We start from the raw sequence: 24,344 nt of genomic DNA on the forward strand, positions 1-24,344 counted from the left end.
GTCTTTTCCTTCAGGGAACCCTTGTTTTATGGCATAGGTGATTCTGTAAATAATTAAGCAAGGAGGTGAATGTGGTGATGAAGCTATGATTGGGGTCATATGGGAGAACCTACGGAGTGAGGGTAGAGGAACTGAAGGGACCAGAAGACAAAGCATGGGGTGAGAGATACAATGATGACTTTATCATCAGCAGCAGGAAATGTGAGGTAGGCTAGGAATGAGGAGAAGCTGACAAGATGTTGTGAGCTGGTTGAAGCATTTCAGACCTGGTTTCGAAAACCAGGGGTTTGTAGGGTTTTCAACCAAAGAGCAAACTGTCCAGCATGTTTCAGATACAAACCCAGGTGGTAGGAGATGGTCATATTATTTCCATTTTCTAGGTAGGGGAGCTGAGGTTCCGAAGGTGACTTGTCCAAGATTACTTAGCATGTTAGAGTTGGAACAGAGCCACAATTTCAAGCCAGAACCACCTTGATCTTTGTACTACTAAGCTACCTCTCAGAGTAACAATGACCAAACACTATATTGAATTTCTGACTGAAAAGTACTCTTACTCTCACTCTGATACTTGAATCAGGGAATAGTTTTAAGTCTTCATATGATCAAGAGCCAGATTTACATGGTACTAGTTCTCAGTGCTATAGAAGTTCAGAGAAGGAGAGATCAGGGAGCAGTTCATGTGGGAGGTGGCGTCAATATTGCTCTGAAGGAAGAGATAAATAGAACAGGTAATGGGAAGCCAGGTGTGAGAAAGGTGATGCTGTGCCACCATGTGGTAGGGCAGGAGTGGGCCTGGGAAACAGATCACGAAAGGCCACTTCTTGGCATCATTACAGTCACTTACTTCCTAAGATAGCTGTGTAAAGAAGAGAGAAACAATGACTGTGTACCTCAATTCCCATCTTCTCTTTTGCTGAATATAAACACACAACTGACATTAAAAACATATTTTTACCTCCTTATTATAGTTATTAGAGAGTTTATTCAGTAGTGTTCCCCCTTACACTGCACTGTGATTTATCTCAGTGTCTCTGTCCTCTCTTCAAACCCCCTCTGAATATATAAGGGAAACAACAGAAGGTCCTACAGCTAGTAGAACCACAACCAAGTGTGCAAATAGAAATGACATTTGCCGGTCTGTGGGATGAACAGAGCTTGCTTATATAGAAGGGAGTGTATGTTTGTGTTGGTGCTCCAAAGTTCTCTTATGATTCCTTCTAACTCCTGGAATTGGGATCTTTTGTAAATTCTTCTGTATTATATTATAGTCAGTGGCGATAAAAGGATGCCCTTAGGAGTCAAAACAGATCTGGATTAGTATCCATCCCAGCTCCCCAGACTACAAGTTCTTTTACCTTGGGCACATTATTAATTTTGTTAAGATTAAGTCTTGTAGATTTTTGGTCTTGTAATTATGCCCCTTCTCTCTACCATCATCAGATTTACCCTCATCACTGGATAATTCTCAGTAGCAAATAAACATGCCCCTGTATTTCCTATCTGAAAATAAACAATAGCCCCCTCCTCCACACCATCTGATATTCCAAAATGTTTTCTAATTTTATCCCTTAAATATTCCAAAATAAATTCATTAATTAGTTTACACCTCTGTTGACATTATATCCCCCTCTAGCTGTCTCCAGTTTCCTTTTCTCTGTAAATCTTACAGGCTGTACACAGTTTGGGTTTTGATGCCTTTCCTTCGCTCTAATTTCTTCCCATTGTTCCATGAGGACTGTTCTTGTCAGTGTCAATCAATGAATGACCTTCATGTGACCAAGTGGAAGGTCACTGCTTTCTTTTAATCTTACTCCTTTTTTCGGCAGCATTTGACAAGGCTGATTGCTGTTTTCTTGGACACTCTACTTCCCTGGGTCTCCTCCTGCCTCTTGGGGCTCTCCTCTATCTCTTCTCTCCCTCTAAATGGTGATGTGCTCCATGTTCTGAAACGGCCCCCTTCTCTTCTCTGAGACATAGGTATCCTCCTTTAATCCAGTGACTTTCAGTAACATCCATTTGCTAATGAACTTCAAATTTGTATCTTTGTCCTCAGACTTTCTCTGGAACTCCAGACTCCTGTCCAGATAGTACCTAAGAGGCATTGCACTTTTCACACCACTGAAAGAGAACCCTTGACTTTGTCTCCACCCAAAACTTGTTCTTCCTTCAATGATTCCCCACCTCAGTAAGTGGTGCTTCTATCCCCTCTCCAAGCGTTCAAGCCAAAATATCTAGGTGTTGCTTTTGATTTCTTTCTTTCTTCCTTATTGTCATCCATTCCTTCAGCAAGTCCTAATTTTTCTGTCTTCCCAAACATTCCCAAATCCCTTCCCACCATTTCTCACCATAGCCACCTCCTACCATATCCACTACCCACACCCTAGTCCAAGCCTTATCATCCTCTTCCTAGACGACTTGCAGTGACCTTCTAATTAGACTTCTTGCTTCTGCTTGTATCCATACCATAATGCCCTCCATTACAGAGACCAGAGAAATCTTTAACACCATTTGTCAGTTTGTGCCACACTCCTTTCCCGTTCTCCATCTCCCCCCAAGTGGCTTCCCATTGTTCTCAGAATGAAATCCACACTCCTTACCCTGACAGACCAAGGTCTCTGTGACCAGCCCGGTGTCACTCACCCAACCTGCTTCTCACTGACAGTGCATCAGCCTCAGTGTGCTGGCTTTGGTTCCTTGAACTTGCCAAAGTCCATTGTCATTTTAGGGCCTTTGCCCTAGTTCTTCCTTCAGCGTGAAATACTCTTCTTCCAATCTGCATGTGCTTGATCTTTCTTGTTTAAATCTCATCTTAAATATAGCCACCTCAGAGAGACCTTCTCTGACATCCCACTCTAAAATTGCCGTCTAGTCACTCTGTTCCCTTCCTCCTATTTTTGTTCCCTACTAGTTCTCTACAAGTGAGAACTTGGCATTATCTGGTATTTTCCTTGTTCATTAAGGTATCTGCTCATCTCCTCATTCATTCATTGCTCTGCTTGTTGCCCAACTGGAAGGTATATTCTCTGAAGTGGGGGAACCTTTTTCTGTTTGTTTATGGCTGTATCCTCTCGTCCTAGATCAGTATTTCGCATAGTAGACGTTCACTCGAAGTATATGGGGTGTGGGAATATATTTTTCTCATCTGTAGAATGGAGACTCTAATACTTAAATCTCAGAGTTGTTCAGGACTTACACTATCAAACTTGAGAATACACAGGAAGTGAATAGTTCTGTGTCCAGCATATTGTATTTAATAAATAGAAAATATGTTATTTTTAAAGTATCCAGCTTATCATGGACACCCAAGAAAGATTAATTCTCTTTCTTTCTTACAGTCTGGGTCTCCTGTAGTATTTTATATTGAGATAGCCTGCATTCTCAGCAAGATGAAAGGTACTCCCCAGTCAGCTATGACACTACATTTTTCTGAAGAAAAGGTTTAAAAAGTACTATTCAATGAATAGTCAGCATCAGCTAGTTCAGAACCATTATTAATGTCGCCTCTGTCCCATTCCCTATTATACACAGACACTGCATTATAACAAGGTTTGACTTTCTCCTGGGAAATCATAATTTTCTTCTTTCCTTTGGTTATATGATCTCTTCCAATTAACTCTCCTTAGAGTCCAAGTGTTTTGGGATTTGATTTCTAAATCCTGGTGTTTAGGTTCTCTGAAAAGTATTTCCAGCTTTGTGTGTTCTGATCAATATTTCTTTTGTATTTATTTAATAAATATTTAGGGTTGACTGAATGCCAGGCAATGGGGATACAGCTAAAAATTCATAGGGCCCTCCGTCTTGAAGGTCTAGTGGTAGAAGTAGAATACATAAATCAATGAAGATAATAAAGTGTCTATGAAGAGAGTCTTATTAGTACGTAGCAGAGGTACAAAGGAGGGAGTGGCTAATCTATTTGGAGGGGGAAGGAAGGTTTCAGAGATCTGTGGTTGTTCACCCCAACAAGGAGAGACTGTCTGTGTGAGTAAAGGTGTGGAGGAGTGAACCTTCCTTGGGGTCTGCACTCTGGGAGCCTGGCGTGGCTGCATGATCTCAGTGGCAGTGATAACTCAAAGGTCATGAGAAACAAAGCTAGAACGAGGGGCGGGGCCTGAGTCATGGCTGGCTCTGTATGCTCTGCTAGAGAATTTGAACTTTCTCCAACAATAGCAATAACAGGAAAAGCATGTACCTCTTACCGAGTGCTTCCTATATGCCAGACTCTTTTCTTTGTTCTTCATTGATTCCTTTAATCCCACCATGACCCTATGAGGTAGCTACTGTAATTATCCCTGTGTACAAATAAAGAAACACAGGCACCAAAAAGATAGGGAACTTGCCCAAGGCCATCAAATTCATAGAGGGCAGAGGCAGGACTCCAAAGTTTGCCCTTTTCACCGGGGCACTGTACTTCCTCTCACAGCTTTGTGTGGGCAGCCGAGCCCCTGAGGAGATTCAAGTGTGGGAATGACATGGTCAGATGAGTCTTTGGAAAGGTTGCTGTGGCATGGCATTACATCTTATACCTGGGTTAGTTTCTAAAAGCCTTGAAGGCAGAAAACGCAGTTACCTTTGTCCTTGACACGAGGAGTAGTTGAGGGAGGCTTGCAGTGCAAACAATAGCGTGACCTGTCTCACTCAGCTCAAGGCAGCAGCTTTTCCCCAGCCTTGGGACGAAGGCCAGCCTTGGGACGAAGGCCAGCCTTGGGACGAAGGCCAGCCTTGGGTCCAATGCATGTTCAAGAGGAAGAGTCGGTTTGTGTTGAGGGGCTCTGTGGATCGAAAGCACAAATGCGTCACACTCCTGCAGAAACTGAGGCCCTCCATAGCCACAGCCGACTCAGTCTCCTGTCTCCCTTTCCAGGGCCCACGCTCACTTAGGGGGCAGCAGAGTTCATACACTTCTTAGTGATTTTTTCCCTGTCTCTGTGTCTCTCCGTGGAAGGAGTCCACGTGGCCTGGATGTGGAATAGGGGCAGCTGCTGCCAAGGTAGAAGTTGGCCCCAGTGAAGGTCAGGACAGGTGGACAGACAGGAGAACGAGGATGTGAGAGATAGAAAGGAGGGTAAATGTTCTGGACGTAATGGCCATCTGGATTAGTTCCCTTCATGCTTTTTTCTGATGTGAAAACTTGATACATTGTTTTATATATATATATATATATATATTTTTTTTGTTTGTTTGTTTTTTGTTTTTTGTTTTTTTTTGTTTGTTTGTTTTCAAAGTCTGGTAAAATTGCTTCCAGTTTCCAACGATGTCTGCTTTGGTAACAGTCTTCTCCTTGCCCCTGACATATGGTTACTGAGGTGGGCCTAAGATGTCTCTGCAAGTGTCGAGGAACTTTCATCAATCCATCTGTTGTGACAGTGACGCAATACGTCCGTTTTTTGTTTACAAATGGACACTATTAGGTAAACTCTCCTGATAGTGCTTGAGAAACCCCACTGCTGTGTTCTCTTGCAGGTCTTAGGGGAAGTTCCCTGAATTTTTAAACAAATTGAAATGATTTTGTAACTGCTTTAAAGAAAACATTGACATGATTACAGTGATAAAAACCAAACCAAACCACCCAGTGCGTAGGAAAAAGGGACAGGGAGGAACACATCAAAATGCAGGGAGGAACACATTGTATTCCTTTTGGTAATTTATTTTCACCTTTTCTTTGTTTTCCATGTTTTAAAAAATGTGCCTGTGGTACACTCAAAATGTCAAAAACTTGTAAAAGAAACAAAAAGGACAAAACTTAAAAAATAAAAAAAGCTCCCTGTGATCCCATAATCCTAACATTCTTCCTTTTTGAAATGCCGTCGTTCACATACATGCTTGTTCTTCATAGCTGTATTCCCGAGAAATGCAGCTTCGTGTATTCTCTTTAGTTTATAGCCTGTTGTCAACATTATTTCATATTTCCACATAGTTTTCATAATTGGCATTTCTGATGGCTGCCCCGCATTCCATGGTGTTGATGTTCCATGCTGAACGATCCCTTGTTGGACATTTGGATCGTTTCCAGTTCTTTTAGATAAGACACAGTGAACATTTTTGTTCATTTAGCAGTTTGAGTTTGTTCAGTTCTTTCCTTAAAGTGAATTCCCAGCAGTGAGCTCACCACATGAAAGGTTTGAACTCTGTTACCGCTCTTGGTTTGTACCTAGTAAGAGCCTATTTCCTAGAAGAGCAAATTGGATGGTCACTACTGTGTCCCTGTGTGCCTGTCCCATGTTTCCCGCACTAGCATCGAGCCTCTATGATATTTTAGTAATGTGTGTTATCTGTAAATGTCACGTTTCTTGAAGAAAATTTAGAAAGGATATACATTCATAAAGAAGAAAATAAACTATCCATAATCCCACTACTCAGAGGTAAGGTAGGCATTTTAAAAAGGTATTTCCTTCCAAGTATATATTTCATAATGTTACATCATGTGGCTCAAAGAGAAACCAAAACAAAAATATGACCTCTTCTTTGTCATATGGAGGTTTTACTCCTCTCTCCATTCTGGGGCCAATTCTAAGTAATACTGGAATGAACTTTCTTGGGAATAAATCTTCATACTCATCTTGACATCATGCCTTAGGAAAATTCCCGGAAGCAGAATTGTTGGATCAAAGAGTATGGACATCGTTAAGACTTTTGATGAATATTGAAAACTTGCTGTTGAGGAACATTGTGCCACTTGGTATATACTTCACCTGTTCAGAAGTCCATGGCAGCCTGGCTGGGTGGCCGCCGAGCTTCAGGCTGGGCCTGAGCCAGTTTGGTGCAGTAGGGACAAAGGTGGTGCCAGAGAGGAATTCCAGCTACATTTCTGATGGAATCTCTGCAGGCTTTGGTGACAGATGGCTTGTGTGTGTGTGTGTTTGTGTTGTGTGTGTATGTGTGTGTGTGTATGTGTGTGTGTGTGTGTGTTTGGGGGGCCGTGTTGAAGGAGAGTTTCACATAGGCATTTGCCAGGATGCAGGTAAGATCATTTACAGGAAAGCACTTAAACTTGAGGTGCTCTATAGATGTAAAATCTTATTGATAGTAAGGGTAACAAAGACATCCCCACCTCCCCCATGGGGCTGTTCCAAGGATGAAATGGCGGTGTGTGTGAAATACATACGCCCTAAACAAATAGTCATTCTCTTGAGTGACACAGGACCTGGCACAAACTTGAAAGACAGACTTGGGAGAATTCCTATATTTTATTCTCATCCATATGAGTCCCAGACCATGTGGACACTTGCTTCCCTTTCACTTTTTCTCATTCTTCCTATGAGGAGGGAATCTGTTTATTTTTTTATTTTTTAAAAGATTTTATTTATTTATTTGACAGACAGAAATCACAAGTAATAGGCAGAGAGGCAGGCAGAGAGAGGAGGAAGCAGGCTCTCCGTGGAGCAGAGAGCCCAATGTGGGGCCCGATCCCAGGACCCTGGGATCATGAGCTGAACCGAAGGCAGAGGCTTTAACCCACTGAGCCACCCAGGCGCCCAGGAGGGAATCTGTTTAAACAGCTGAAGCAAGGGTCCAGCCTGGAGTGACAGTCTTCTGGCCAGGAAGGAGACACTCCTGTCCTTGCAAGGCCATGGGTCCCTAAGTCTAGGGAAGTGCATGAGTCCCCTTGGGGGCTGCAGCCCTGCCCCCGGGCAGCCTGGCAATGCTGCTTTGTGTGCTCAGCCTCGGGGAGGAGACTGAGGGTGGCGGATAAGGAGGCCCTTCCGGTCCAGCCAAACAGGAGCAGGAAAGCTTCTGCAGAGGAGAGATTAGACACAGTCCCCAATTTAGAGAACACAATGGGGCGGGCATTGGGCAATATTGTTTACTGTTGGAGAAGGATGGGGGAGGGAGCCTGGCCTGCTTGTGCAGATGACTGAAACAGCAAGTTGGGACTGGGAAGACCTTTTTCAGAGCAGTTCCACAAACATGTTTTGCATACAGAAGCCCCCCCCCCCAACCCCATCTTGGAAAGGGATGAATGAGTGGGAACGGTATCTTTTACCCCAGGAAACAAGGTACCAGTATTTCCTGGCTCACCCAAGACTCAGTCAAGCACCTGCGCCCCAGTGCTAAGCTGCAAAACAGACTAGTTACGCCTGGGGAGCTAACGGAATGGGGGCCCAGGTGGCCGCTGCTGCTGCTGCTGCTGCTGCTGCTGCGGCTGCGGCTGCGCTGTGGCTGTCTCTCCTCCTCTCCCCTCTGAGGAAAATCAAATCTGTGCTCAGTGCAGGGACGCTTTCTCACGAGGGAAGGGAAGGAGCACTATGACTTCAACAAGAGAATTCAGACATTGGCTTTGGGTAGTGCCGTTGAAATGCTGTTTTATGGATTAACTTTCATTTTCCTTACCTGCCTGGTATCCCAAATCTGTTGCATGTTTCTGGGAAATATGACATATAAAAGGAATAAAATATAATGTTTGATTGTGGAGATCTCAGGCCTATTTTTTAATTTTTATTTTTTTTACATGTCTGAAAAAAATATTCCCAAGGGCTGCTTTTGAGCCCCCTCTCATCGTGGGTCCGTGGCAGCTCTGCCCCCCCCCCCGCCCCCGTGCTGTGCCTGCGGCCTTGCCCAGTAGGGATTTATACTTGCAGACCCGGGTGTGTGCCCTTCTGGCTCTGTAGTTCGCGTGGCCTGAGGCAAGCCACTCCTGATTTCAAAGCCCATTTCTGTAAAATGGGGAGAAAACGATAGGCTCCTTCTCCTTCCTCAGGAGGATTCTGTGTCAGAGGGGAGTAATTTCTGAGCTATGATTCATGATACAAAATGTGGGAGAGTTTTGTTTTTCCTGGTGAAGTTGTTCAGACTGTGGTTCTGTTGGTTGGTTTTGGCTGCCGCGCGATGGAGGCTCGGTCCTGAGGGAAGTTGGTATGAGTGAGTCCATCGTGTAGGCTTTTCCTGGACTGGGACACGGTTTAGTAGAGAAAGCAGTGGCACACACAGTGAGCGGGGAAGGGCAACCCCACAGGCGGGGAGGACATTCCTTCCCTGTCATGTGCAGGGCTGCAGCAGAGCAAAGAGAAAGACTGAAAGATAGAAACAGAGCACCCCAAACAGATTTTTTTTTTTTTTTAAATAAAGACTTCTCTCACTGTGTTAGGAAAACTGTCTTGCCTTGCAAGCACTGCAGACTGAGTAGAAGGTTGGAATACAATGTAAGAGTTGGAAGTTACCTTCCTTCCTATAGCTAGATATGACACCTTCCCCAGAAGCAAATACTGCCGTGCCTTTTTCTGGAGATGCTTTATGCTTATGCAGATAAATAACTAAATGCCCCCTTTTCATACTATACATACCATTTTCCACCTTGCTTCTTTGACTTAAGGCATCTTGCAGATGTCCATGGCAGGCTGCATGGTATACTGATGTATAGTTTTCATAATATTACCACCGTTTTCCTGCGGATGGACTATTAGGTTGTTTTTCATATTTGCTAGTACAGATGTCGTTGTAATGAATATCCTACTACATGTGTCTCTGTGCGCCTATATTATGTAAGTGTAGAATAGATTCCGGGAAGTGGAATTGCTGGGTCATAGGGTTTGTAATAGCCTTTTTAGTTGTAAATCAATATTGCCCTCCACAGAGGTTGGATTGACTTACCTCCTACCAGTGGCATACCAGTACCCCATTTCTCCCTGCCCTCTCCTTCACAGAGGGAACTCTGCCAATCTGGAGTGAAAAATGGCTTCTGCTTTTGAATTCATTATAGTTTTCATTACAAGTTACCATCTTGTTTAAAATAATATTTATAATTATAATCTTAACTCTTTAAATTTATAATTATTAATTATACATTAGAACTTGAATTTACTCTCAGGAGTAAAGCTGGTCATTTAAAAAAATACGTGTCATTTTTCTTCCCTGTCTTATAAACTATCTGCTTGTGTCCTTTGTCCATTTTTTTCTATTGATTTATTCAATTTTTCTTATTGATTAGTAGGAACTCTTAAAGCATTTAAGGAAATTAGTCCTTAGTTATATATTTATTTCAGATATTTTAATCAGTTCGTCTTTTCTTGTTCTGCCATGAAGAGTTTTTTAATTACGTAGTCAAATTGGTCAGTCTCTTTGTTTTCTAGCCTTGATTTTGAGTATTTCTTAGAAAGCCTTCCCCACTTTAAGATTTTATATGGTGTATGCTTTCTTCTAGTACTCTTATGTTTTCATTTTTCAAAATCCAAATCTTTAATCCATCTGGAATTTATTTTAGTATAAGGAGTGAGATAGAGTTCCAACTTAATTTTTACCCAGAAAGACGTGGGTTTTGAATCCTGGCAGTTTTACTCATTAGCTCTGTGATTTTGATGGAAGCTTACGGTGTCCTTTTCTGTAAGCTGGGGATAATAATAAAAATTATAGTACCCTCCTCCCAGGATTGTTGTGAAATTTGAATGAGTACATATATGAAGAAGAGCACCTGGCACATAATAAGCATTGAATAAACCTCAGCTGTGATTATTGGTATCGAGAATGATAGAATGTAGGGGTGCCTGGGTGGCTCAGTTTAAGTGTCTGCCTTCAGCTCAGTTCATAATCCGAGGGTCCTGGGATGGAGCCCCACATCGGGCTCCCTGCTCAGCAGGAAGCCTGCTTCTTCCTTCCCCACTCCTCCTGCTTGTGTTCCCTCTCTCTCGCTGTCTCTCTCTCTATGTTCCCTTTCTCTCGCGATCTCTCTATCTCTGTCAAATAAATAAATAAATAAATAAATGATAGAATGTAAATTCCTTACATCCTCCATGGCTAGGATGGAGAGGCCACGTTGCAACTCACTAGTGTGGGACTTAGTGTGACACTTCATTCCTTCAACTCTCAATTTCCTCACTTGCATAATGAATGATAAGAAGCAGCTCATGAGATTGTTGGCAGGTGCAGATGAGATCATGTCTGTGACCACATTTTGTGAACGGTAAAAGGCCGCGTCAGAATGCTGGAGATTATGGCTTGCTGAATGAGGAGCAGCCATGGCCCAGGTGGGTGTTTGACATCCCTGGCCAAGGAGAATAATTAACTTGCAATAACATGAAATTAGCAGCTTATGTAAAGCAAGTGAGCTTGCAGCAGTTGATTATAGTAATGTTTAGTAATTGCCTTCTAGTAATTAAGCACTAATGAGCTTCCTGAGACAGAACCTTGTTAGAGTGAAAGATCAAACACTTTGAATTCACTGTCTACTTGAACGTGGCCCTGAATATGCTGACATGTGAGTCTTCCTGAAGCATGGTCCTTGGCCTTAAGGACAGCAGGGGCAGCAGATGCATAGAGCACCCCCTCCTCCACCAGGCAGGTGCACATGTGGAGATGGACTGGGAGGAAAGGCCACAGTTGCTCTGAGACTGTCCAGGAGGGAGAAATCCTCCTGCAGAGCGTGCTCTATGCCAGTCTGAGCCTCTGGAGTCTGGCCTAGATTCTAAAGTACCCACACTCAGTAATGCCTTCTACAAATGTTACTTGTTGCCCTTCTTTATTCCTCTCTTGTGGTTTTGGATTCATCAGGCATATCTTGTTTCTCATGCCCTGCCAACCTCCCTCCACAATCTGGGTAGGTGTGAGATTGTGTTTACGGCCTCTGTTTCTAGTAAATCTGAGTGAAAACTACTCCGATTTTCTCTGGGTAGGATTGCGCAGTAAATTTGAATGTCAGATAAACATCTAATAACTTTTTAGTATAAGTATGTCCCATGCAATATTTGGGTTATATTTACATACTAAAAATATATCCCAGGCAATATTTGGAACAAACTTATAATATCAAAATGTATTTGTTGCTATCTGAAATTGAAATTTATCTGGGTGTCCTCTTTCTCCCTTCCCCTTCCTTTTTCCTTCTCTTCCTTTATTTTATTTTCTTTCATGTAACAACCCTCCCTGAGTGGTAACCCTGATTTCAAGTGCTGTAAAATAACATTTACTATACTGATGTTTCATGGAGCCCTAGTAGCTAGACACATTTTTGTTAGGAGGTGTGATATAAGAAAAGAATTCTCAGTTAAAATCATGTTTGGTGAATCGTAGGTTAAACAAAATCAGTTTTCTTCATTATGTGAATTTTTTGAACTTTAAAGTCTTTAAGACTTAGTTATATCACTTTGAAGCTATCTATCTTCTTGCCACCCCTTTCTTGGGTATTTAGGGTCATAGGAGCAAATGTTGAGTGAACACTGAGGGTCTTTGGTAATCAGTTCTGTTGGTATACCATAAGTTTTAAATTTTGGGGTTTGGGGAAAATACCACTCTATAGAATACAAAAAAATACTGTATAATGTTATTTTTGTTTTTGTTTTTAAAATCCATACATTTAAAAATCGACATACATACAGGTGAGTGTATATAAACAAAAAACCTAGAAAGATGTATACCAAAATGTTAACTATAATTATCCCCAGGAGGGGATTTGCCTAGGGAAAGAGATTACAGATTGTTTTCTCTTTCATTTTGTTTGGTTGTATTTTCTGCAATCAGTATATATAATTCTTGGCAAATATTTCATTTGATTATTGTATTTTTTAAATGTCACTTTCCATGTATTATCTTATTTGCCTCTCAAGCAGTTCAATGATAATAGATTCTATTATCCCCATTTTATGGATGAGGAAACTTTATAGAGCTCTTCAGCAGACCCAGGTCTTTCTCTCTCTTCTTTAAGGTTTATTTATTTTAGAGAGAGAGAGACAGACAGACAGACAGAGTGGGGGAAGGACAGAGGAAGAGAATCTTCAAGCAGACTCCCTGCTGAGGGGAGCCTTATGTGGCTCAACGTGGGGCTCTGTCCCAACCCTTGAGGCCATGACCTGAGCCTAAACCAAGAGATGGACTTTCAGCTGATTGTGCCACCCAGATGCCCCCAACCCAGATCTCTGGAGGGCAGTACCCATGCTGCCTCTTCGGTATGGAGAGTGGCAGCACATCCTGCTTTCAGAAGGACCATGGTGCCTATTCACCCAACCCCTTCAGTTTACTCTTCAAGGTTGAGGCCCTGAAAGGGAAAAGGATTTAGTGAGACACATGGTCTTTGAACAAGGCCAAGTCCCCCAAATATCATTTTCTGGAGCAAGGCTGGGGGAGGGATCAGGCCTCTGTTTACCAGAATCCTTGACTTTATCTGTTATACTGAGCCCTGAAGGGTAGGGGGAGAAATGTACTGATGTGCAACAGTGAATACAGTGTCGTTTTTTTGTTTTTTTTTTTAAAGGTCACTTTGATAAATGGTTTATGTTACCAAAATCACATTGTTTTAGTTTTTTTTTTCATAGTACATCTTGTTCATCTTGTTTCCTATATCTTTTCTAAACTCACTTTTTTTTTTTTTTTTAGGGGAGGGAGGGGCTGAGGGAGATGGATGAAGGAGAATCCCAAGCAGGCTCCATGCCCATTGCAGAGCCCAACATGGGGCTTGATCTCCAGACCTTGAGATCATGACCTGAGCTGAAACCAAGAGTCAGACACTTAACCGACTGAGCCACCCAGGTGCCCCTAAACTCATTCTTTTCTTTTCCTCATCTTTCCTTTTTTGAATCTTATTCATACATCCATTTATGTTGAGCTACTGTGGTGATTCTGATGTTTGGGGTTTTGCTGGTAGTGTTCCTGTTTATTGCCCCTATGCCCAGTACTTAGTTACATGGATGAATGAATTGTGGGAGTGGTATTTGGGGGAAGGTCAGCATCCCCAGAGACCTGGACTTGGAAGGCACGATGAGGAGCAGTGCTTGTATGATCTGGAATAATTTTGTGTGGCTCTATCAATGTGGGTGTGCTGCCTCAAGAGGAGGGAGATTCTAGAATATTGCAGCTCACAGGGGTGGGGTTCCCATTCAGTTGTGCCGCAGCTCTTAGGATAGTACAGCAGTGCTGTCTACCATAGGGCAGGGGACAGCAGCTCCTACTTTAGGAGCCAGATTTTGGAGTCAGAAGGATCTAGATTTGAGTCCTGGTTCTAAGACTAACTAGCCATTAGATTTCAGGATAACCTCTCCGTGCCTCAGTTTCCCCAGGAAGCTGGGGATGGTGATGGTAATAATAGCTACCCCATAGAGTTGTTGTGAGAATTAAATGAGTACATGCAGAAGCGTGCCTGGTGCATTATAAGCATTGAATAAGTGTCAGTGATGATTATTATTAACAATGATAGTATGTAAAACCCCTTAGAATAGTGCATGGTCAGTAGTAGATGTTATGACATGTGGGCACCCAGACAAGGTGTAACTTTTGTCAATTTAGGGCTCTGTGGCACTCGCTGATTCTGAATGGCTGCTCTTGGGATGCTGTCTTATCCCACGGTCACTGGTGACGCCTGAGCTGTTACCTTACTTCCTGATCAGAAAGGCTTTCTCGGAGCATAGTTTTCAGAGAATCTTGTGAGCTGTTCATTGAGCCGTGTTTCTTATTAGAAATAGAACAGTAACCACCGCAGGTAACCCAGAGTTTATCAGCCTTAGTCACAGACGGCCTGATTTTTAAAGAGACCAAACACTTCCCCCAGAGATTTATTACACACACACACACACACACACACACACACACAAAACCCATAACATTCAGCAGAGCATCAAAGTGATTTCTTATGGAAAGGAGGGAAGCCTTAACTTGTCTTCTGTGGCTTTCTCTGCAGCTGGTGGCCACAGGAGAACTGACTGAGCATTGACTCAGTCCACCTAACTCTTTCCCTTCTTTTCCTGAAGGTGTAGAATTTGGGCACTGTAAAACCCCTTAGGAGCCCTGTTTCTCAGGCCTTTCTTTTTGGACATTCTCTTCTGAATTTTCTGCTTTTTCTCTTTGACTTCTGCCAAAGATGGAGGAGTAAATGTGTGGCAAGCCTCTGAGCACAGAAGGATGCTGTCCAGGCCTCTGCTCCCTGTTCACTGGCTAATGGAAGCCGTCATTTGTGGTCCATGTGGGGCCCACAGAGCCTCCTGTCCTCCTGCTATCCCTGTCCCTATCCCTGAGTTTTATTTTCTTGTCACTTTTAACAGCTTTCTTGAATTTTAATTAACATTCCACATCCCAGAGTCTTTATCTAGAGTCTGTCCTTGATTCTTATTTAAGCTACTACAGGGTGGTGGGAAGAGTTTTGGATGTGAAGCCAGAGGGGAAGAGAAAAAGGAAATCACATTTTATGGAGTGCTTGCCCTTTAGCATTTAGCTCATTAGATCTTTCTTAAGCTTCTGCCGTAAGCCAGGCATCGAGAAAGGCACTGTGGGTATTGTGTCAAGGACGTCCACTGGGGCTGGACCTAGGTTCCACCAGTTAAGTGGGACCTTCGTGACTTCTTATTTAGCTTCTCCTGTGCCTCAATATTCGGAATTCAGATGCCAATAGTGTCCACCTGTTAGGAGTGTTATGAGGATTAAATGAGTTAATAATATAGAATAAGATGATGATGATGATGATAATGGCAAGGATGACGGTGACTATGATGGGGAGGGGTTAGGAATGGGGACTCAACCAAACAGATACATCATTGCTTCCGTGCTGCTCACAGTCATGCACATGTGTGTGCGTGTGTGTGTGTAGGGTGGAGATGGGCTTGGAGCATAAGACAGATATACATAAACTAGTACAGGAAAGCATGCTGAGTCTGACATGCGAGCTTATGGCAGGGGGTCGGCCTCCTCTCAGGTCAAAGGAGCATACTAGAGAGATGTTTAAGTGAAACTGAAAGGAGAACTCAAAGTTAGTTGGGCTGGAGGTGGTGAGGGGAGGCTGTGTCCCATGTTCTGGGCAGAAGGAACAGTATTTGTGAACGTCTGAAGGGGAAAACAGTCCTATGGCATTTCAGGAACTGAAGAAATCCAGTGAGCCTAGAGCACAGAGTGTGAGCAGATGGTGAGAGGTAGGGGCCGACAGTAAAGGTAGAAGACTGACCATGAAAAACTGCTGTCATATTGAGGAGTCTGGGTGACTAAGAACCAGGTACTGTCCTTGGGGGACAGTAATCCCTTCAAGCATCACAGCTCTGTGATAAAGGTGTTATTAGCCCCATTTTATTGATGGGGAAGTTGAGGGTCCAAAACGTTTTCACTTACCCAGAGGCATAGACTTTAGAAGATAGTGGAGGGACTCCTGGGTGACTCAGTCGGTTAAGCGCCTGCCTTCGGCTCCGGTCATGATCCCAGGGTTCTGGGATTGAGCCCCGCATCAGGCTCTTTGCTCAGCGGGAAGCCTGCTTCTCCCTCTCCCACTAGCCCTGCTTGTGTTCCCTCTCTCGCTGTGTCTCTCTCTGTCAAATAAATAAATAAAATCTTAAAAAAAAAAAAATGAAGAAGAAGAAGATAGTAGAGGATTTGAATCTAGTTTCTCCAGCTCCAAAGCTAGAGTTCTTTTGGTGACACCATAGGCCTTCTGACCTTGACCTCTGGCTATTAGTTTTATGACTTCAGGCTCCCCTCAGTTTACTTACCTGTAAAATAGGTAACAGAGTAATAAATACCAGACTCAGAGACTTGTAAAAACAAATGGAAATACCCCTCAGGTGCCAAGTGCAGTGCCTGGCGTATTAGTGAACTCAACACTGCTTATGGCCCCAGATTCTTGACAGAGAACTGTTTTTCCTTCACAGTCCCAGCAAACTGAGAGAGAACCCCATGAGCTGCCACATGCGTGTTGGCTTGGTTGTCAGGCATCTTTCCAAGGATAAGTTAAAACCCACACAGAAATCATCTGTGCACGTAGGGATCTGCTCCCCCAGCTACTTGACTAGTCCCCGTGCACTGGGCTCTCTTTCGACCCTGCGAACCTGAAGTCACTTGAGCTTCAGCTCTGCTGGCAGGAGTGACCCTGGGAGCTTCTTCCAGCTCTCCCTTCACCTCCTGGGCTCGCGGGTTGTCCTTCTCCTCTTCCTCCAGAGTCCACAGGCTTGTTCTGCCTGCACCTTATGAAATGGGCTCCGCTCCTGGTTTGAATTGTATTTAACTTTGTGGTTGTTGTTTAACTTTTCTCACATTAGTCTCGGGGACAGGGACTGGTTCATCTCCCTGTATTTCCTACCACGATTAGCACAGTACTGTAGTAGGTACTCAAGAGACAATAATGGTTTCACCAGGATAGAGCTTTGTGGGTACCAAGGTTCTTTTGTAGTTTTTAAAAAAATCCTTACAACTGTCCTCTGAAGTAGACAGAGCATGTAATATTCTTTTTAGCACAATTGGAGAAACTAAAACCTACACTTAAGCAATAGGCCTATTCATTAACTCTTTAGTTCTACAGAGTACACATTTACTAAATATTACTGTCCCACATGTGGGCGAGGAAAATAGAGCTGAAAAATATAGTCCCTTCACTCAAGGATGAGGCAGACCTTTGAAGTTTAAGGACAGAGGAATGATGAAAGTTTTCACTTTATTTGGGGAAGAGCGGTGAGAAAGTCAGAGGGAATGAGATGCTTCCATTGGGCTTTACAGGATTGACTTGATGGCACCATAAGGTGGGAGGGAGGGCATCCTGGGCAGAGGACGTGGCACATGCCACAGCCCATAGGAATGAGCAGAAGGCACCTGCCGCAGCATAAGGAGTGGTGGTAGGGGGAAGATGGCCATAACTCCCACGGTTAGGACCCCAAGACGCCTGGGACGTGCAGGGGACTGAAAGGTTTCTTTCTAGCTCCTTCCCCTTTGTTCAGTCTCCCGGTCCCTTGGCATTCTTCCCATAGGCATACACCACGTGCACATAAACTGCCTTGAAGCTTTGGATGGGCTCTTCTTTGTTCCTGCTCCCTTGCACCCACAGCTTGTCTGCACACAGGCTTGTATTCTCCTTTCCATGCTGAAAGAAAATAGATCTTACCACAGGAGTGACCTGTGACTTGACGACTTGGAAGAATAAAGGTTACTGGGTAAAAGGACATTTGTGTCATATACTCTGTGTGGCATGAGGTGACTGGGAAGGAGTAAAGTTCGTCTGTGACCAAACACCTGTGTTCCTCTCTCAGTGTCGAGATCACCAGAGGGAGGCATTAAATTGCTCTTCCCAGGAGTCAGATCTGTTGTTCCTGAGGAGACCAAGCTGGTGCAGCTTGAGCGCTGTGGGCAAGTCTGACCAGGTCCCATCTCACTCCTGCCTGTGTTTGCCTTGCAGCTGTGTAAATGAGTATGGAAGATTATGATTTCCTGTTTAAAATTGTTTTAATTGGCAATGCTGGCGTGGGGAAGACGTGCCTAGTCCGACGATTCACTCAGGTAAGAGAACTTGGAAGTCCGGGTTTGGGTTTCTCAGTCTAACCTGTGGGGTTAGGGGTTAGGGGTTAGGTTAGAGAATGGAGGGCTGGTCTCAGCGCTGGCCGCTGGGCTGCTGGTTCTTAATATGCCCTTTGAGAGTGCACCAGCTTTATAGCCTGGCTCAAGTTTGTTCAGCCATCTTCAGGGAGTCTGGCTCTGGGGGTCACCACCAGTCCTCCCCCATCCTGTGTTGCTTCCTTTATGAGAGGAGCAAATGGTTTTGCTTTCAGTGTATACTATAAAAAACAGATTATTAGATTAAAATAGATTATCAGTCAATAATCTAAAGATGTTAACAAATGAATCTGGACTTCAGACTAAACCTAAGTATTGAGCGCCTGGGTGGCTCAGTGGGTTGGGCCGCTGCCTTCGGCTCAGGTCATGATCTCAGGATCCTGGGATGGAGTCCCGCATCGGGCTCTCTGCTCAGCAGGGAGCCTGCTTCCTCCTCTCTCTCTCTGCCTGCCTCTCTGCCTACTTGTAATCTCTCTCTGTCAAATAAATAAATAAAAAAATCTTTAAACCTAAGTATTAATTTTTTAAAAAACTTAAGTACAAATTAAACCAAACTCCCTGCCTATGCCCTCTCACATCCCCCCCCCACCCCACAACTGAGTGAGTCATTGTGGTTTAGAACCAAATACTCTGATGCTTTTAAGTCTATTAAATGGGAATGAAGCAGGAAGAGTGAAGGACTCTCTGAACGAAATTAAATGTTCCCTCTGGATTGAGCCCTTATCGTATGATCTAAGTACAAGTTCCCTTTGGGGCAGCCCTTTTGAGAATTACTGCCAGAGATTACATGCCTGTTTTTATACAGAAATGAGTGACAAATCATTCTGAAGTTGACCTTCTTTTGTGTTTTCCTGGAAAAATATGAATGGCATCCTTTTCAGAATTATCATGCCTGCAACTTGCATTTGCTTCAAGTGCTGGGTGGGAGAGCTGAGCCTAGCTCTGCGAGGGCAGGGGACGGCAGGGTCCCGTGGAAAGAGCACCAGCTGGAGTGCGGAGAGACTCAGGTCCTGGTCCCAGCTCTGCCTTGGCTCATCCTGTGAGCCTGGGTTCAGCTCCCTCCTCTGGCCGGCCTCCGTGCCTCCGTACCACACAGGACAGGCTTGGTGACCTGCAAAGCTACTTCCAGCGCTGAATGTCTGTGGTTCTGCGCAAAACTGGACAGGATAGCACAGACAGCTTTAGGGCAGAGAGTCACCTGGGGAAATGCCAGGGTTTTTCCCAGGGTACATGAACCCACAAGAGAACTCGTGCTTTTTACTAAGCTCCGGCCTGGTGAAATCAAAAGTAAGAAGCTACCAGGCATCCATGCTTAGTCAGCCACCAGGCTGTGATACTGGAAACTCCAGCTGGTTTTACTTCCACCTACCAATAATCTTTTCTGCTTTTGGCAGGAAGACAAGCCTGCAGAGCCGTGGAGGAGTTTTTAGTCTCTTTGTTATCAAAAGTTCCCTTGACCTTGTCTTATTATCTAAGGAAAGATCCCTTAGAGATTATTCAGTCCTCTCCTCTTGTTTTACAGATGAGAATTTGAGGTCTACAGGGACAAAATGATTCCTTAGCATCATGCATCCTGTTAGTGGCAAGGCTAGGATTAGAACCCACGTCTCCTGCTTCTTAGCCTGATTCTTTTTTATTTTTAGTGTCCTAACCTCTGAGACCATAGGAATCTGGCTTTTCTCTTTAAAAGCATAAAGTTTGTCATTAAAGGTAAAAATGCTTCCATTTTTGAACACTAATTTTTGCCAATAAGCACACCACCCCTTTCTTTTCTGCTTTTTACCCCTCCCAGCCCCTTAACTCCCCCCAAAAGTAACTTCCCAGACAGTATTATGTTTGGTTTTGTTATTTAGCATGCAGTTAAAATGAACTGGATTCAGCATTTTTTGAGACATGAGGAGTTGGGGAACAAAATGATGGGGGAGACATTGGGAAGGATTTGTTTTATTTTTTGGCATTTATTAGACTGCAAAACAGCTGGAGCGATAAACTCGAAACTTGGCAGCCTTGTGTTTGAGCCAAACCAAAATAGAGGAAAATTGATTCAATATTTGTAAGTACAGTTATGAATGTTTATGTTTACATCTTTTGCAGAACATGCAATGGAATATTTTCTGTGGGTTTGAAGCTCAGTCTTTTAAGTTCAAACTTTAATTAAAGAACTCTCTTGTTAGGGAATAGACTTAATTAAAGATGCCCCAATCTTAGCTGCCAGAGCTCATAGAGTCCATTTTACTTTAATTTCTGGCAATTCCCGTTATAAGTGAAGAGGGAATAGAAACTAGGTGAAGAACACTTCCTTATTAGAATTCCTTCCCACATCCCAAGTCCCTGCCTAAGCCTGCAGGAAAAATTATATACCAGCAACATATATTGTACATGTAATTTTGCTAAAATCCTATCTTTCTAGCTCAGCTGCCAGTCTGAGGTATAGCTTTCTGTTTTGTTTTGTTTTGGAATGCCCATTGAATTTGAGGCCGGAAGAGGGGGACTGATTTGCCTTAGGCCACACACAGAGCTCCTCCAGACTTCTGGTTTCGTACTGTTCCTACTTTCTCCCTGAATGATTTTATTTTCTTCCATGATTTTCCCAGTGTCAAGGGCCCCAGTTTCATGTAATTACTATGTGTGGTACATTGCACTGAGGGAAGTAGTTCTCACCCTCAGAGCAGAGGAAAATTCAAAAGCTTCACTGTCTCATTCATGTTTCCTGTAGCGTGTTGTTTGTTTGTTCATGTCAGTGGTTCGTATCTTAGAGGCTGATAACCAGTTTTAATCTTCTAGGATTTACCTCTCTGGGAGTACCTATCCATTTTGCTCCTCTTCTAACAATCCTGATCTCATCCCTATGGCTTCATGCTCTTATCCTTGCATCTGAGTTCTGTTTCAGTTTTGGAATGGGGCTCCCTTGCCCCTTCCCAGTTTTCTCCCTTCCCCCTCTCTGTCTTCCTCCCCATTTCACTCTCTTTCTTCTTTTAGCATTCCTCTCTCCTACTTTCTCCCTCCTTCCTCCTCCCCTCAAAGCATACATACAAAATTAAATTCAACATGGCTCCCATGACACTAACCAGAGTTCTCAACTCAGCCAAAGGAAGGGGCTGGTGGTGATGCATGGTGAGGGAGGAGAGGGGAGAGAATTTCGTTTAACTGAAAGATTTGCTTAATTATTTTCCTTTATGTCCTCTTCAGGGTCTTTTCCCCCCAGGACAAGGAGCCACGATTGGAGTTGATTTTATGATTAAGACGGTGGAGATTAATGGTGAAAAAGTCAAGGTAAGATGCTAAGTGTTCAATAAGGCTTTCATTTCCCGAGAAGAAGTAGTGTTATCATAACACTTATTAAATCTCCTAATTGAAACCCACATTGAAAATAATATATTCAGCCACAGTGACTTATTTCCAAACAGAGTTCTTCTATTCTTTTGTAGATGTTGCATTTAACGATGGGAAGACAGGGGTGCCTGGGTGGCTCAGATGTTAAGCATCTGCAATGAGCTCAGGTCATGATTCCAGGGTTCTGGGATTGAGCCCCACATCTGGCTCCCTGCTCAGTGGGAAGCCTGCTTCTCCCTCTTTCTCTCCCCCTGCTTGTGTTCCCTCTCTTGCTGTATCTCTCTCTGTCAAATAAATAAATAAAATATTAAAAAAAAAAAAAAAAAGATGGGAAGACAGAGAGAAGGTCTAAGGCAAGTTGGTCCTGTCTCCTGTCATGTCAGAGCTTATATAAAAACAAGGAACAAATCCCAAAAATTGGGAACTCCTGAGTTGGGCCAATAAGCAGTGCTACCTCTTAAGAACAGTAGGCCCATGAGAGAGCCTACTGATTCCCACATTTGTTCTGGGTCATTTGGTCGTATGAATCACCTATGGGAATTATTGTGTCTCCCACCATACCATACTATGCTATTGGTAACAAGGGAGAGACCGTAAAGGAGGGATCCAGGAAGGATCCATGCTCTCTCTCTTTCCCTCCATGGCCTCTGGTACCTGTAAGAACCATGGTATGTCTGGTAATGGGAGAAGGGAGATAGTGTTTATTGAGCACCTTTTGTCCGTCTCACTGCTAGGTGCTTTTATATGAGCTGTCCTATTTAACTTAGTCCTCACTGTAACCTCTGTGAGGTAAATGGTGAGTTATCTTCCTTTTACAGATTTCAGAGAGATTCAGCCACTTACCTATCCATGGCTGCACAGTTAGGAAGGGAGGTAGGCAGGATCTAGCCAGTTTTGTGAGTTAGCGCATCCTCTTCCTCCCTGGGATCTCCCCTGCCAGGAGTGAAGAGGATGAAGGCACAGTAGGCCTGTCACTTTGAAGCAAGGACAGGAGGAAGGTGATGGGAAGAAATATGGACTAGGACTGAGTTACTTGGAAGGAGGGGAGAGAGGTTGTCTTTGGCTCTGTGCTCTACCTGCCTCTCAGAGTTAGTGAAATTCCACGGTCAGATCTTTAAGAGCTGAGTCGCAGGGCAAAAAGCAGTGTCCCTGGCATCAGCAGCACAATGAAAACTGTGGCATCAGTTTTCCAACTAGATCCCAACCTAAGCACCCCAAGGCTTTAAATCCATGTCTTTTGTACCCTTCTCCCAAACCCAGTACCTGCAGTCCTGCCTTCACATGCCACAGGAAGGGCAGAGAGTCTCCGGCATGCTCCTGCCACACAGAGAAGTGTGTAGGGAGGCTCCCAAGAGGGGGACAGAAGCACTCCCAGTGTCTCTTCCAGCCCTGACTCGTCAAAGTGGTTCCTTCTGCAGAGACATCCACACCGAATACAATAGTGAATGGAGAGCTAGGGGCCCTGGAAAACAAAGCAGGGTGTAAAATCCATGTCAGTGTCAACCAGAAAGCTCAGAAAAATCATGCATTCAGGTGGGGAGAAGGAGCTAGGGAGTGGGGGTAGGAAGGAGACCATAGTGTGCATCCAGGAATCATCGGAAGGAAGAGTCACTTGTAACCATGCTCGAAGCAGGTTGGAGGTGATCGCCATCCCTAGGAGTTGATTAAAGATAACTAATGTTGCAGGCATTTTACTTCCAGAAGGTTTCCTGGTCATATACATATCTGTGTGAGTTCATTCCTTTGACCACAAATGTTAGTGCCTCCCATGTGCCAGGCCCTGGGTATGAATAGGGGTGAATAAGAAACGGTTCCCACTGTTAAAGAACAGGCTTATTTTTCTTTTTTGCCATTTTCTGCAAACTATAACCTCATTGTTAAGCACGTATTACACTCAGCTAAAAATCCATCTTTTCATAACCTCCAATGCTACCATGAGACCCCAGGCTCCTCAGGAACGAGGTTTGTGTCTCACTCCTTTTCCTGTCCACAGCACAGTTCCTGTCCCCTCACCTCTTTTTAGGTCTCTGGACCTTCATCTTTAAAAAGTAAGAGTTGGTTAATCTCCTAAATTAATGAGTCCTAATTAATTTGCTAGAGTTTCTTTCTAGCCATTTATGTGGAACCAAGATCTAGAATGACCCTCCTCAACCCCATTAATCCAAAGGCCTCATTAGCACGTGGATGCATGAGGAGCAATGTCTTTAGTCTTTCTGTGAATGAGGCTAGAGCTGCCCAAGCATCACTAGGGATATGTTTGTTGTCTCATTGTTGTCCTGGTTCTTTAATGTTTACTGAATCCCTCTTCTCAGTGATGTTTTAAGTGTCTTTTTGCAAGTAGTTTGCTGGGTTTCTCAGAGTCCCACAGAGGACTCACAGGTGATCACAAAGGTGATCCCACAGGATCACCTGCCTGGTGAAAGCCAAGGCAGCCCCATACCCCAGGCCTCTCTCCTGACTTCTCATCTCCCCACTTTGGCCTCCCCTCTTCAGTTCTGTTTCTTTGCAGATGGCTTTCAGGATTGAAGGCAGGGAATCGAAGGTATTAGAAACATTCTTGTGGCAGTGAAGCCTTAGTTCCAAGTCAGTAAAGGCAAAGTTGAGGCCCTTCTCTAAACATGGTCTGCCTTTTGAAATGACCTTGAGTAGACAATGCGATTAAAACAGATGTAGAATTTTCTCCTATCCATTTTTTTAGAAGTCTATCAAACAAACAAAAACAAGTAAAACTTTAAGCTGAGGCTACAACACTGTAACTTTAGGAGAGTACTTATAAAGAGAAGACTTGCTGGCTGTTTTTG

General features: G+C 43.7%; 1 protein-coding gene across 2 annotated transcripts in view; it reads left to right on the forward strand.

Moving 5' to 3' along the window:
* Positions 1-24,344, forward strand: part of RAB30 (RAB30, member RAS oncogene family) — a 73,887-nt gene that overhangs the window by 40,572 nt on the left and 8,971 nt on the right. For both annotated transcript variants that reach the window (XM_044258436.1, XM_044258434.1), the window contains 2 exons: positions 18,056-18,156; positions 21,400-21,483. In XM_044258436.1, coding sequence (XP_044114371.1) covers positions 18,064-18,156; positions 21,400-21,483 — 177 coding nt within the window. In that variant the 5' untranslated portion in view covers positions 18,056-18,063. The remainder of the gene's footprint in view (positions 1-18,055; positions 18,157-21,399; positions 21,484-24,344) is intronic.

This window comes from Neovison vison, chromosome 7 (genome assembly GCF_020171115.1).
Source record: "Neovison vison isolate M4711 chromosome 7, ASM_NN_V1, whole genome shotgun sequence".
Classification (NCBI taxonomy): domain Eukaryota; kingdom Metazoa; phylum Chordata; class Mammalia; order Carnivora; family Mustelidae; genus Neogale; species Neogale vison.